We start from the raw sequence: 13,144 nt of genomic DNA, 5'->3' as shown, positions 1-13,144 counted from the left end.
CCCTCTTTGGGGATCTCTCGCTGGTCACTCATGATGGGGAAAGTTTCCTCCTTTACAGCTCTGGCATAAATATAAGGATGTAACACTTTCTTTATTATGTCCACAATAGAGTTTAGCAAGACCAAAACATATAAATAAGATTTTTAAATTAGTAAATGAATAGACAATGCCTAATTGGTAATACAGTCTAAGGAATGGTTCCTTCATCTTTATTTTGGAGTCCCTTCCTGGGTGTTCTGAGTGGTGAGGGATCACCTTCCTCCAACACCTGGGCACATTCTCAGGCAAGTCTGAACACCATGTCGCCCAAACTCAAGAATGCTTTCCCAATAGAAGCAAAATATGCTTGGTCACTTCCCTGTGATTAGGCCTGCCTTTGATGGATACTGATTGTGGGACTGTCTTCCTAAATGCAGAAAGTGGTTTCTCTCCTCCTACCCCTTATCTAGTGGTCATTCAAAAAGTGTTTTTCATGGAGGATCATGCCTGGAGTTAAATTTAATAACATAAGAAAGGGCCACATGGAGTAAATATCAGCTTCATTCTCCACTGACATGATATAAGTAACTGTGCCCAACCCACGAGAAGACAGTGTCACTTTATTTTGTTAGCAAAGGATCATTCAGTTTTAAGGAGTAACTAAAACAAAAAAAAAAAAAAAAAAAAAAAAAAAGCTTACTAGTGATTTTTTTTAAATGCCAAGTTATATATGAGTACATATTTAAAGAGTTAAAAGAAGTGTTAAAAAAATTTCACACCTTTTAGGTTTACATGTGTTGGTGATTCATAAAGAAACTGATGACAGAAATAGTGGTAAGTGGTGACAACCCTGTAGCTTAGAGTAAGAGAACAGAGATCCTACAACCCACAGGAAAATCAAACACCAAAAAGGGAGATTCAGACATTGAAAGGAAGCCAGCAGGGCTTGTTAACAGTGGTATATCTCAGAGGATGGGTTTCTTTCTTTATGAATGCCTGCACTTACTCTGAATAAGCCAAGCTCCTTTACTTCAATTCACAACCATCCACAAGTTCATAACCCTAAAATGTTACACTCATTGTTATGATGGTAATTTGTTTCATAGTATATGAGAAAGTTACCGTCCTACTTTGGAGGGTTTTTAATGATAAACACTTAAAAGAAAAGAAAAACCTTTTCACACATCTATAAACAGGTCATTATCAAATATGAGTAAAAACGACAAGAATCAATAAATCTAGAGTTTCCCTTGTTTAGCCTAATGTAATATAACTTAAATATTTCTCAGCCAATTTACTGCCTTGGACTTGGATATAAAGTATGGCCCATTTTCAAGAATTTTATCTGTACTATATATAAACAAAATATAATCCAAAAACTATTTTAAAAAACATTATTTTGACTCTGTGTAATAAAAGGATAGTAAAAATAAGTTCTGGATTATAAAAATGGCATACATTTAAGCAGAGAGAAAAAAACTCAACATTGAGATTTTTATCATAAAATAAGTAATTCTAATTTTTTGGATGAATTCATTTTTAAATATTATTTTTTTAAAATAGAGAAATGCAATTTATAGAGAAAGGAAGAATGTGCAATTATTTTACAACTTATATTTTATTAATAGGCTCTTTAGGTCCTTGAATGTTATTGAGGTATCATTGATAAGTGTCATTGGTTACCAAAAACCATTAATACCTCACAAAAAATAAATGTAACTTAATCACAAGGCTAGCCCATATGCACATACCCATGCATTAATGTTACAAAATCTCCAGATAATAAAGCAATGGATTATGTCAATAATTTCTTAAATTTATATAAATTATGAAACGTTCCATGCTATATCACTAACTGAACACTTCTGAAAACTGAGATTCAAGTGGCTATTTTTTGTGTCTCTAAAGATTTGTTAACACTGGTATAAAGTTTATATAAGCACTTTTACTTCAAAAATATTTAACTAGACTTCAATAAAATCATCTCCCCAATAATTACTAAAAAGAAAAGTCCATAAGACTGAAAAATATATTTGATATCTTTTTCATAGCTTTGGGCAGTCCGATGGCACTTGTCTGAGCAATGACTATCAAAGAAATTCAATGCCGCAATATTTGGAGGAGAAAGATGGCTAGATGTTAAGTTTTACTTTAAAATGTTTATGTCTCCAGAGTCCTCCTTCTTTCCAGCTCCTGGTTTGGCTTATAAAGCCATAATAGTATTTATAGAATCCAAAAGGTAAAATTTGCCAGGGTTTAACAATAAGAGAATTAAATGAATTATTGATTTAGCTTTGTGGCATAAGAGTTACTGAGGTAGTAAATGAAGTAGAAGTAAGTTATAATCAAACATTACTGAAGCATCAGTTTTGAACCAACATGATGACAACATGTGGCAAACAGGAGTAAGACTTACATAATGTGAAAAATTTCCTAGCAATGTAAACATATCTCCCTAGACAGTTTTCAGGGAGATATGTTTATATTGCTAGGAAATATAAGTCCTTAAGTTGATGTCAAAATTGGCTTGTTAATCAGTACAACCGTACTTTTTGATTCCCTATCAGTGAATCAGAGATTCTCCAAGGAAATCATCGCACCTTCCTCTTGCCCTCCTTTCCATCCCCCTTGTCTCACTTATTATTGTTTTCTCGACACATACCTTCTTCTGGTGTCTGTACTCTGAACGATTCACTCCAGTCACTCCAACTACCTTCATAAAGATGCAGCCTGGAGGACACCTGAAATTCATATTCCGTAAACGGTTTCAGATCCCACAAATCGTGTCTTCCTTTAGCATTTGTAGTATTCACCTTGGATCAGACAAGATTTTTAAAGGTTCCTATTAATACTAAATTAATTAAAGAATTTTAACATAAAGGTAAAAAACTAGATCAGATAACACTTTTTATTTTTTCAGATCTGTCATTCAGTGAGAAGAAATATCAATGACTGGGTTACTGAATACACATAATGTTAATCTGAAATAACAGCTTCTCAAAAAAACAAAACCAAAAAACTCCTGAGATTAAGAACCACCTATATGAGCTCCAAGGGGGATCATGAAACCAGCTGAAAAAGGAGTAAAGGTTGAAAACCACTAATTTTCAAAAAGGTCTTGTCGAAGTTTCTATGCTAGAGATTATATTATATTTGGTCACAATTCAAATGTGATGCATATTTTAACACAGATAAAGAACTTGGGTTCAAACAGAAAATTTTAATTATATAAGAATAATTATAAAAAAAGAATAATTATATAAGAAAAGTTTAATTACTATACTTCTTGAGCACCACCTATATGTGAAACTAATCTTTTGTCATTATAAGCTATTATATTTTTACAAAGGCATTGGAAGGAATTATAATCCTATACTTTTTACTGTAAAAAAATAATGTCTAGTATTAAATCAAAGTGTGTGGCTTTATCTTTGGAATATTAAATTCCATATATGCCTCTGTGGACATTCCCTAATGTTTCTCTTTCCAATATGTTAAAAAATTACTAAAAAGTAATCATGAGGCAGGGAATAGAATAACAAGGAGAAATTCATCCTTCACTAAAAATAAATTATAACAAGTAAATACTGCTTGTGACTTAAAAAATTTCAAAATCAGTTATTCAAATTTTAAGATATTTTTTAAATAAATCGAGGTGTATATGAATTTCTGGTATATCTCCAGTATATACTTTTGGGATAAATATTCTTAAAGTTCATATTTTGCTGGTACAAAAAGTCAAAGATCTATGCAGTAATACTAAGAACCCTTCCTTGTTTTCCCCCATAAGTCTAAAGACCATTACCATATTCCATGACCTGCTGCTACAAGGCCGATACCGGAGTTGATTAAGCAGCACCAGCCCCTCATCTCTCCACTGAAGAGTGCATCTGCTCACAGAAGCATTTACACATTTGATTCTGATGTCCCACGGAGGAAGAGGCCTCACTGGTAACCAGGACAAACAAAAAAGTATGATTCAGGCTCCAGGATTGGAAATTGCCTTAAGTATTGAAATGAGCTATAAAGAGTTGAACAAAACTCATTTCTAAGATGCACAGCCATCGCATTTGGTGACATAAACAAGAGAGAAGTCCCTGGCTTTTAGAAAGTTTGATCACTTCTAAATCATTAAAATAATTGCCCTTAATCTACCCTCATTTTTACCAAATAAATAATTCCATTCTATGATCCAGCTGGGTTACACTATGCCTAATTGAGCAGGAGTTGGGGAAAAGGAAGTAGGGCCCACCACCAACACTGGTGATCTTGTCGATTCCATTTAATCCAACGATTTAAAGAAAACCAGTGTGCCAAACCTGAAAATTCCAATGGCCGAGAAGGTAGAGGTGGCTTGTGGTGATTGCCTTAGGAGGAGAAGAAATGTTGGTAGGAAAAGTCACAGAAAAGGGGCATAGGAATAGAAGGATGGAAGAAAAGAGGAAGAGGAAAAGACAGTGTCTTAGAGATGAATCGTCTATGTAAAGTGATGGAAGGTAGGATGGGAAGAAGTGTCATAGGAAAATGCATAGTAAATGCCTATGTTAAAACATAGTTAGCAGTATGTATGCAAAGAGATGCTATAGGAAGACAGAAAAGAAACACACAGTGTGAAGTTGAAACTTCAGGCACCCCAAAGCCCAGTCCTACCTGGGATGAGCAGAATTTGGGAATGCCTAAGACTGGCCTTTGATTCAACTGGGCCAATTATATTTGCTCAGAAATGTGCTGGCCCTGCTCACTCCAGCAACCAAGCTGATGAGAGGAGTGGAGGTAAGTATTCTCAGAGCAAGATGCATTTAAATTTTGATACATTTTATTTTCAGTTTGTACCAGCTGCTCTAGCCCAGCAGACCTACATGTAACCTAACTCAGAACAGTGGAGTGGCCATGGGGGTAAAAAACACCTCTGCCAAGAAGGGCCCACACCGAGCTTCCTGAATAATCTCACAGGACCCTTTGCCTCAGTCAGATGATATCACTGGCAGCTGGTGCTTTCATGGGATTTAAAGCTAGCAGCCCTTCTTTCTCCAATAGGTTGAATATCCCATTTTACACAGCCATGTCTGTATAGCTCCAGGATCATACACACTTTTACTTGTATCAAAGTAATGTCTATTCTTTGCCTATGCCTGTTGGCCACTTTCGATCAATGACTACCCCTTTTGGAATAATCACATAGAGAACATTTCAATGATTTTTAAAATAATGTTCATATGCCAAGGTATGACACACACAAAAAGTGAAATAAAATGTACCTATGTCTAAGAATGTAAATGTGGACGGAGATGAAGAAGCACTTCCAAGACTGTTGATAGCAGTAACTCTGGCTGTGTAACTGGATTCAGGCGATTGAGGGGTTAAGTTGATTCCAAGGTCCAAATGGTCACAATCACGGTCATTACATAGCTTTTGCCAAGTTAAATTTTTGGGTCCATTTAACCTGTAAATAAAAGACAATCATGTTTAGCATGTTCAAATATTTAAAGTTCTAGACATTTTTTTAAGGTCAGTGTTATTACAAAGAGATACACTATGGGAGTTTTGTATTCTAAACAGGACCATATTTATTTTCTGACCATTATTATTTTTTTTTTTTTGGTAGGACTGAGATTGTTTTTTTTGATGTTCATATAGATGAATAACCATACCTACACTGCCTGAATTCCCAAAACCCTGGCTGCTATCTTGGCTCCTTAGAGCAGATCTAATCATTCTCCAAAGGCTCCAAGGCCACCTTGGCATTTACTGCACAGAAGTGCCAGTTCCCAGTACAGACAAGAACCCTGGGCCCTACCTCCTTTCCCTGATCTCCTGCTCACTTAGGCATAGTGCAGTACAGCTGGATCTTTGGGTGGGATTATAGAATCAACTCCAAGGAACAGAATCTCCCAGACTCTTTGTGGACTCTCAGGTCAGGCAAAGGTACTTTGAAAAGAAACTCCTGCAAGGCTAATGGAAAGCTACCACAAGGAAGAGTCTATATATCATGACCCATGAGTTTGCAACTGCAAAAGATGGAAGGAATATAATCCAGCCAGTTTAACCCTACTAGAGCAGAGAAAAACATTCATAATGTGGGCCTTGAGTGCCCTGAAGAGAACTGAGTTAAACGTCGGACCTAAGACATCATTTGTCACACTTTATATGAATGAATCTGTTTTAATTGATGAACACTAGGGTTTTTTTTTTTTTTTTTTTTTAAGTGTCATCTGTTGAAAGACTTATAAAATAGTGTAGGGCTAGGTTCTTAGACTACCAATAACCTTCAAAGATTCTTAAAATGCAGAGTTGTAATTATCTAGAGGTGTTTATTGCTTCTTCTCCTTGGTGAAAGTAGAACTGTTAGATTTTTCTAAATGTCCTCTAACAGGAAAAAAAAAAAAAAAAAAACCCTGCAAAAACAGCCTCTCACTCACTGTAAAGTATATGCAGTATATAGGTGAGTGTCTTGTCCTCTGTCCCAGGTGCAGGCCACAGTTCCATGTTCTCCCTTCTGTATACAAGATAAGTTTTGAGGCCGTTCTGGAAGAACTTTAAAATTAAAGAGGAAAACTTTATATTTTAAATGGCACACAGGTGGTATTTCAATCACATTGTTATTATTTGCCAACAAGATAACAATACTTCCCCTAAGTCTCCCATACCCAGATAATGTGAAAACTATTTTAGATTCTATCAAGTTCAGATCTGTCTTGAGGCATGAATTTCTTTTACTAACAACAGTCATAACAGTGAACATGGATCAAACACTTACTACATGCCAAGTCTTATGCTAAGTGTTTTATGTATGGCTTTTCTCTGTTAGACCTCATAGCAGCTACATCCAGTACATATTATTATTACCCTCATTTTATCGAAGAGGAAACTAAAACTTAGAGGTTAAGCATCTTGCCCCAAATTACAAAACTACAAAGTGGCAGAATGAAGGCTCCAGCCAAGGTGCAGCTGACTTGAGTCCAAGCCTTTCACCACTAGATTCTACTATTCTCCTTGACAGTTGAACATCTAGTACTATGTCCATTAGTCCAGTGATGATGAGTTTATTTTTTCAAATTGATGCCTACTAAAATATTAGGAACCTTTAAAAATTAGGGGCTCTTTTTCTCTATTGACCCGAAATTTGCAGTCAAGACATTTCTGCTCACTGGCTCTAGTCATATCCTTCAGGACTGTACCACCTAAATTTAATTTCTGCATCATCCCTTGGAGTACTCTATGAACACTTATAAATTAATTCTTTATGCACATAGATGCTGAGTACCTTCTGTGAAATAGGCACAGTGCTAGCTGTGGAAATAACAAGGTGTACAAGCAGACATAATCCTTTCTACCATAAGGCACATATTTTTAAATGAAGACATTTTACAAAGACAGGACCCAAAGCTAGGAGTTTCTCAGATATAACAGTCATCTTATTCCACCCTCATACTTAGACCCACATGTAGAGAGAGGTTTCCTTTGAGTAAGATAAAACAAGTATACCACTGAAGCCCTAGATATTGTCTGTACTGAGAAAAAGCTGTAATTGATAGAATAAGTGTTTCGTTTGTTTTGTTTTGTTTTGTTTTTGTTTTGGTCTTAGCATACACCAGAGACAAAGTACTGTGTGACCTTGGCCAAGTTAAATTCTAAGACCTTCAGTTTCTTTATTAATAAAATGGCCATAATAATATGTGGCTCACATAGTTTTGTTTAATGAAATAATAAACTTGATTTTCTTAGAATAAACTTTTCTGTGCATATTATATATGTTTATATATATACTTTATACATCTGTATATACCACTTATGACGGAGCTACATTAAATACTACATTAACTTTTAATTTTATGTACTTTTTAAAATCTTTGAGTTGATAATGAATTTTCTTGTTTTCTACTGTTTAATTTTTTTATTAGTAGTAGTATGGTTCCAAACTCTCAAGCCAATTGTCTGAATCATTGTTTGACATCTTCAGATGCACTGGGAATTCTATCAGTTTCATCTGCTTGAAGAGCTCTTTCTTGGAGCCTTGTGAACTTTCCAATACGATGAGTTTGCCTCTACACCTGGTGCACAGCTGTCATTCTGGGGTTGCCAATCTTCAGTGTCCCAGAAATGCCTTCTTTTTTCCTGTGTTGGAGCTCCTGTTTCTTAGAACTAATGTTTTCTTCTTTCTTGATTTAATTACATGTGTTGGTGGAGTATATCCTCTAGTAGTTACCTGGGAAAACGTGCAGGGGAGGAAATATTCTGAGCTTGGGTTGAGTATATAATTCTAGGTTTAAATGCATTTCCATTCAGGATTTTGAAGACTATGTCTTCTGTCTTCTATATTCTAGGTTGCTGTCGAGAAGCCCATAACCATTCTGATTCTTGAACCATTGTTAATGGTCTTTTTTTTTCCCCTTCAGAAGATTGTAGAATCTTCTCTTTGTCCCCATTATTCTGAATTTTCATAAAGATGTGCCTAATGAGGGTCCATTTTCATTCATTCTTATGGATTCTCAGAGTTCATACATTATGGGAACTTTTGTCCTTTAGAATGAGAAGCATTCTTGCTTTATTTTTTTGAGATCCTCTCCTTTTTTTCTTCCTAAAAATCCCTGGTTCTATTGATTAGACTTTCCTCTAATTTTATATTTTATCCCTTATATTTAAAAATTCTTGATCTTTTTGCTCTAGTAGGAGGGATAAACATCCTCAGTTTAGATTTCTATTCTCCTACTGAGTTTTTCATATCTGCTTTTGGCGGGGGGGGGGGGGGCGGGGAGGCAAATATTCTATTCACTGAATATCTCCATTTCTATAGCATTGTATTTTTGTTCTGTATGCAATATTTTCTTTTAATTCTCTAAGGGTATCAAGGACAGATTTTTGTTTTTTAACATTTCTTCTCCCTGAATATACCCTATTTCTTCCGCCTTGTTTATATACTTTGTTCCACATGCTTGTTTTGATTTCTGTCTTTTGTGTTAGATATTTTCCTTATATTCTTGTATTTTTACTCATATATAGAAGTGAGACACTAAATTACAGACTGGATCTCTGAGTGTGTGTCAGTTGAGGGGCATTTATTGACCCTGGGTTTTACTCCAGGGTGATCTGGTTAAGTTTTCTGGGGGAACTACTCTTGTCAATAATTTAGATATTTTCTATTGGCCTGAAAAGAATTTTCAAATCTGCCTGGAGGAGGTTACAGGCCTGAAGGAAACTGTATGTAAATATTCCTTTAGTACCTCTGTTTTTCAGTATGGTACTACCAGTTTCAACCAAGCTGGCTGAAGCTTGTTCAGTGACCCTCTTATACCAATCTTCCAGTCTTATGCTAACATAGTGGAGCAACAACTGTCTGGCTACATAGAATTGGGAAGGGGACCTAAGAATCTGTTTTGTAAATAGATTTTCAATCAACATTCTCATTTTTAGCCCCACTTTTACTTACTCCCAGGAGTATATCATCAATTTCTGAGACTTTCTCAGGTAGACGTTTCTGCAGGAAACCAGGCTGCATCTTGACCTTTCTCATTGCCAGCTGACGGCTAAGCCAGTTGTCACTGATCCACCTGCTTCCATCTTCTGAAACGTTGTTGATGTGTCTCCCCTATCATTCTTTTGTTCTTTAGGGTTTGTGCCTCTAGAAAACTTTCCTTATTATATCTTGGCTTTATTTCGAGGGGAATGAAAGTAAATGCACATATTCAAAACTACCATCTTTACTAACCCTTCATGTCGTCTTTCGATGACCAAATGAGATATCAAATACCTGGTACTTTTACATAATGACAAAGTTAGTCCTCATTCTCACCTTTACTCCTAAAATTTTGAAGAAACTCTCATTTTAAAGATCACAGCTTTAACCCACAAATCATCTTTCTCGGTGTGAATTCCCTGGACAATGAAATCAAGGCATCTGCTTCAGTTCAGGACTTGGTTTTGGCAGAAACTGTCTGTCCCAGGGAAAACCAGACCTAATTCTCCTCAATGCAAATATATAATAGCTGATGCCAAGGAAAGGACAGAAATCAAAGCTTCTGACAATTAAAATAGTTTACAATATAATAAATTGCTAAGTACTATGGTTGTTATTGTTTTTAAAAGCCCATTTATTATGGGAAATAAAAAATATTTTAAAAATAGCTTTTAGAAATAATCAACAGCCAAACATATTGAAAACAACCAAGTAAAATTCCACTGTCTTTTGTTTATTGCCTTGATTGCCTAAATAAGTTTGTGGAGCCATGCTATGAGGTTAAGCTAGAGTACTGATTGCTTAGTTTCTACACAGTCTGGATGGGCTTTAGGCAGCAGAGCAACATAAGCACAGAAGCTGGCAAGGAAGAAAAGGCTTAAAGGCTGTTTCCCCATTTCCAGTGCTGAAGAGCTAGCCAATGTTATGAGAGGCCTTCTTAAGATATGCAATGGCACTATGGACTATTGCTTATCACAAAAAAGAAAATGGGCTGCTTACTCCCTCATTGGATAGGATTAAGCTTACTACACTGGGTGAAACCAACATTCATTGTGTCTTTTCTTGGAATGACTAGCCATACTCAGAAAAAGATGTTGCTTCCAGTCAGTCCTTGACCTCAAAGGTGCTAAACTTGCTCAAAAAGCAGCCATTTGATGATGTGGTTATGACTTGAGCACATTGCTCAAGCAACATTCAGGCAGCTCCACCTATCTGAGCTGCACCACTGACAGATACCCTTCACCATCTCCCTAGATCGTCCAATGTTGCAAACTGTAACAAATACATCTGCATTCTCTGGATGGAAAATTAAAAAATGGAAAGGAGTTGTAGCACTCTAATGTATCTGAGCAAAGATAGGAAGTAGAAGAGATGGCTAAGGGCATCTGCAAGGATACAGACATCCAAGGATATTGTTAGCCTACTAAAAAACAAAACAACAACAACGACAACAACAAAAACCCAAAACACCAGCAGCACTGTGGAACATTGGAACCGACATCAGAGGATGGGGACTATCTAACACAAATATGTAATATTGGTTTGGTAAAATGACAAATTACCTGGGTGAAATATTCAGGTGTTCTTAGAATGAGGAAGCTGAGGACCACTGGTGTTTTTGTAGAAAATTTTTCATTTTGTCTCTAACCAATGCTTATACTTTCTTTTAATACAGGCATGCTATCCAGCATGCCACACACATGAAGAAGAGTAAAATTGGATGATAGAGAAACCCTAGCGCTCACCTAAGTACCTCCTATTTGCCTGGTACTAGATTAAGCACTTTGTAATAAGGTGTCATTTAATAACTGCAACCATTATGAGGTAGGTGTATCTTCATAAGAGAGATGGGTAAACTGAGGCTCAGAGAATTGAAATTGTCTAAGGGTGCAGTGCTAGTGGCAGGGTTGGAATTCAAAGCTCATGCTCCTTTGCAGACATCATAGACTTAGAGCTGAGAGTACATGACCCATAAGGGATGTAAGCAGGAGACCCTGAGCTGGAAGAGGAGTACTGGACCTAGTTTATGTCTCCTTACCCCTCAATGGTTTGCTTGGCCATCGCTTGGTGTTCTGTTCAATGCTTCTAGTGACTCTCCAGGAAGACTGCCTGGCACCAACCACATCCTTAGAGGTCACAAAGAAGTTTTCATTTTTTCCCGAAAAGAGCCTCATCGAGCTCTATATCACTGTCTTTATGACAGGGACTCTGTCCTTGTACCTTAGCCAGTCTGTTGTAGCAATTCCTCCTACTCTCCTCATGCCTCTCACCTGCCACTCTGGAGCTTCCCTGAAACCACAAAGCATGCTCACTGGTTTGCCTGGCTGAGCTAATAAGGTTACAGGCTGCAAGCTGCAGGAAAGTGTTCTGCTAGCTCACCCTGTGCATTGTGGCTTAAGCTGCAAATGGCAGCTCTGACACCTTATCCTTATCCCCAGCAGTTACCTGGAGGGACAAGCGGTGTAAGGCAGCAGTATGCGGGAGCTGATGCCCTGTGGGTGAATTTTGACCAATAGCAAACAGTTAAATTCTTTTCTCTTTCCCCTGTCATTGCATTTCCATACTTTCTTCCTGAGGCTGTCTCTCTAGAGAACAAGCAATCAGCTGTTTTTTTCTGCTGACTCTGTGACCAGCTCAGTAACTTAAGCAACTTGTATTTGCTCTGCTACTTTCCTCGATCACTCCCTCACTCTTGCTTCCTTGGAGCAATACAACTTCCCTTCCCTCATGAAGTGTTAGCACAGACATTTTGCTTCAGGCAGTTTTCTAGAAAACCCAGATAAAGATAATAAATATAATGATAGTTTTCTTTTAACCTCTGCTAAGCATAATAACCAATGGTCAGGAGTGAGTATGGATGGAAGAACTATTTTTTGTTCGTTAAGTTAGAGAGGGAAGAAGTGCTCTCAGTCTTGAGTAGTCAGCCTGGGTTGCATAGGTCAAAAGAGACATCTCCTTCTTCTTTTTAGGAGGCTATAGCTTTGTACGAATTCTCTTAAGTCAAGAAGGCAAGACGACTCAGCTACAGAGATCTATTTTCCTGCCACTGGAGTCCAAGCACAACAGCTAAAGGTCTTAATGGCCAAAAAGGGCAGGGAGGATGGGGAATGGGGTAGGGAGGGGGAGAGAGATTGAGAGATAGAGAGATTGAGAGATTGAGAGATTGAGAGAGAAAGAGGGGATATGAGAATAAAGGCTTGCCGAATAAGACTCTAATTTTATTGATTTTTGGAATTCTTACATTGAGATGCTTATGTTGCTATCAAGATAAGATATATCCATGTGGTGGGAGAAGAAAGGACACTATCCTATATTTGGATTTCTGCTTAACACATGACAGATACCAAAAGATCACCAATTTTTAGGAATTCAGAATGGAATGCTCACCACCAACTAAGATCTCTGCTCCACATATTCGAATCTCTTCACTACTGCTACAGGCTAGTTTGCAGACAAACAGTGTTGTACCCAGAGGAAGATCTGAGACTTGAGAACTGAGCGAGTGTCCATGCTGTAACTTGATTCTTCTGTCGGATTTGTAAAGGATTAACCTGTTAAAACTGGAATACGGAGAGCAGCCTTGTCTGGGCTTCAAAGAGCACGAAATATTGACAGCTGATCCTAGTGAAATTACATGGGAAGGCTTCACAGTCACATCTCCTCTCTTACACACATCTGCAGTAAGACACAAACGCAACACAGTTGGCACAT

General features: G+C 37.1%; 1 protein-coding gene across 7 annotated transcripts in view; it reads right to left on the bottom strand.

The window, feature by feature from the left end:
• Positions 1–13,144, bottom strand: part of IL12RB2 (interleukin 12 receptor subunit beta 2) — a 69,709-nt gene that overhangs the window by 44,417 nt on the left and 12,148 nt on the right. For 5 of the 7 annotated variants that reach the window (XM_036235089.1, XM_036235085.1, XM_036235092.1 and 2 more), the window contains 5 exons: positions 12,821–13,108; positions 6,399–6,513; positions 5,238–5,422; positions 3,785–3,927; positions 2,642–2,792 (listed from right to left, as the gene is read on the bottom strand). In XM_036235089.1, the coding sequence (XP_036090982.1) occupies positions 2,642–2,792; positions 3,785–3,927; positions 5,238–5,422; positions 6,399–6,513; positions 12,821–13,108 (882 nt within the window). Of the gene's footprint in view, positions 1–2,641; positions 2,793–3,784; positions 3,928–5,237; positions 5,423–6,398; positions 6,514–12,820; positions 13,109–13,144 lie in introns of those variants that run through there. The other 2 variants (XM_036235099.1, XM_036235096.1) reach the window with 2 other exon arrangements.

This window comes from Rousettus aegyptiacus, unplaced genomic scaffold, assembly GCF_014176215.1.
Source record: "Rousettus aegyptiacus isolate mRouAeg1 unplaced genomic scaffold, mRouAeg1.p scaffold_m13_p_1, whole genome shotgun sequence".
NCBI classification, from domain to species: Eukaryota; Metazoa; Chordata; class Mammalia; order Chiroptera; family Pteropodidae; genus Rousettus; species Rousettus aegyptiacus.
The sequence above is the reverse complement of the archived record's forward strand: the minus strand, read 5'-3'. Positions and strand labels throughout refer to the sequence as shown.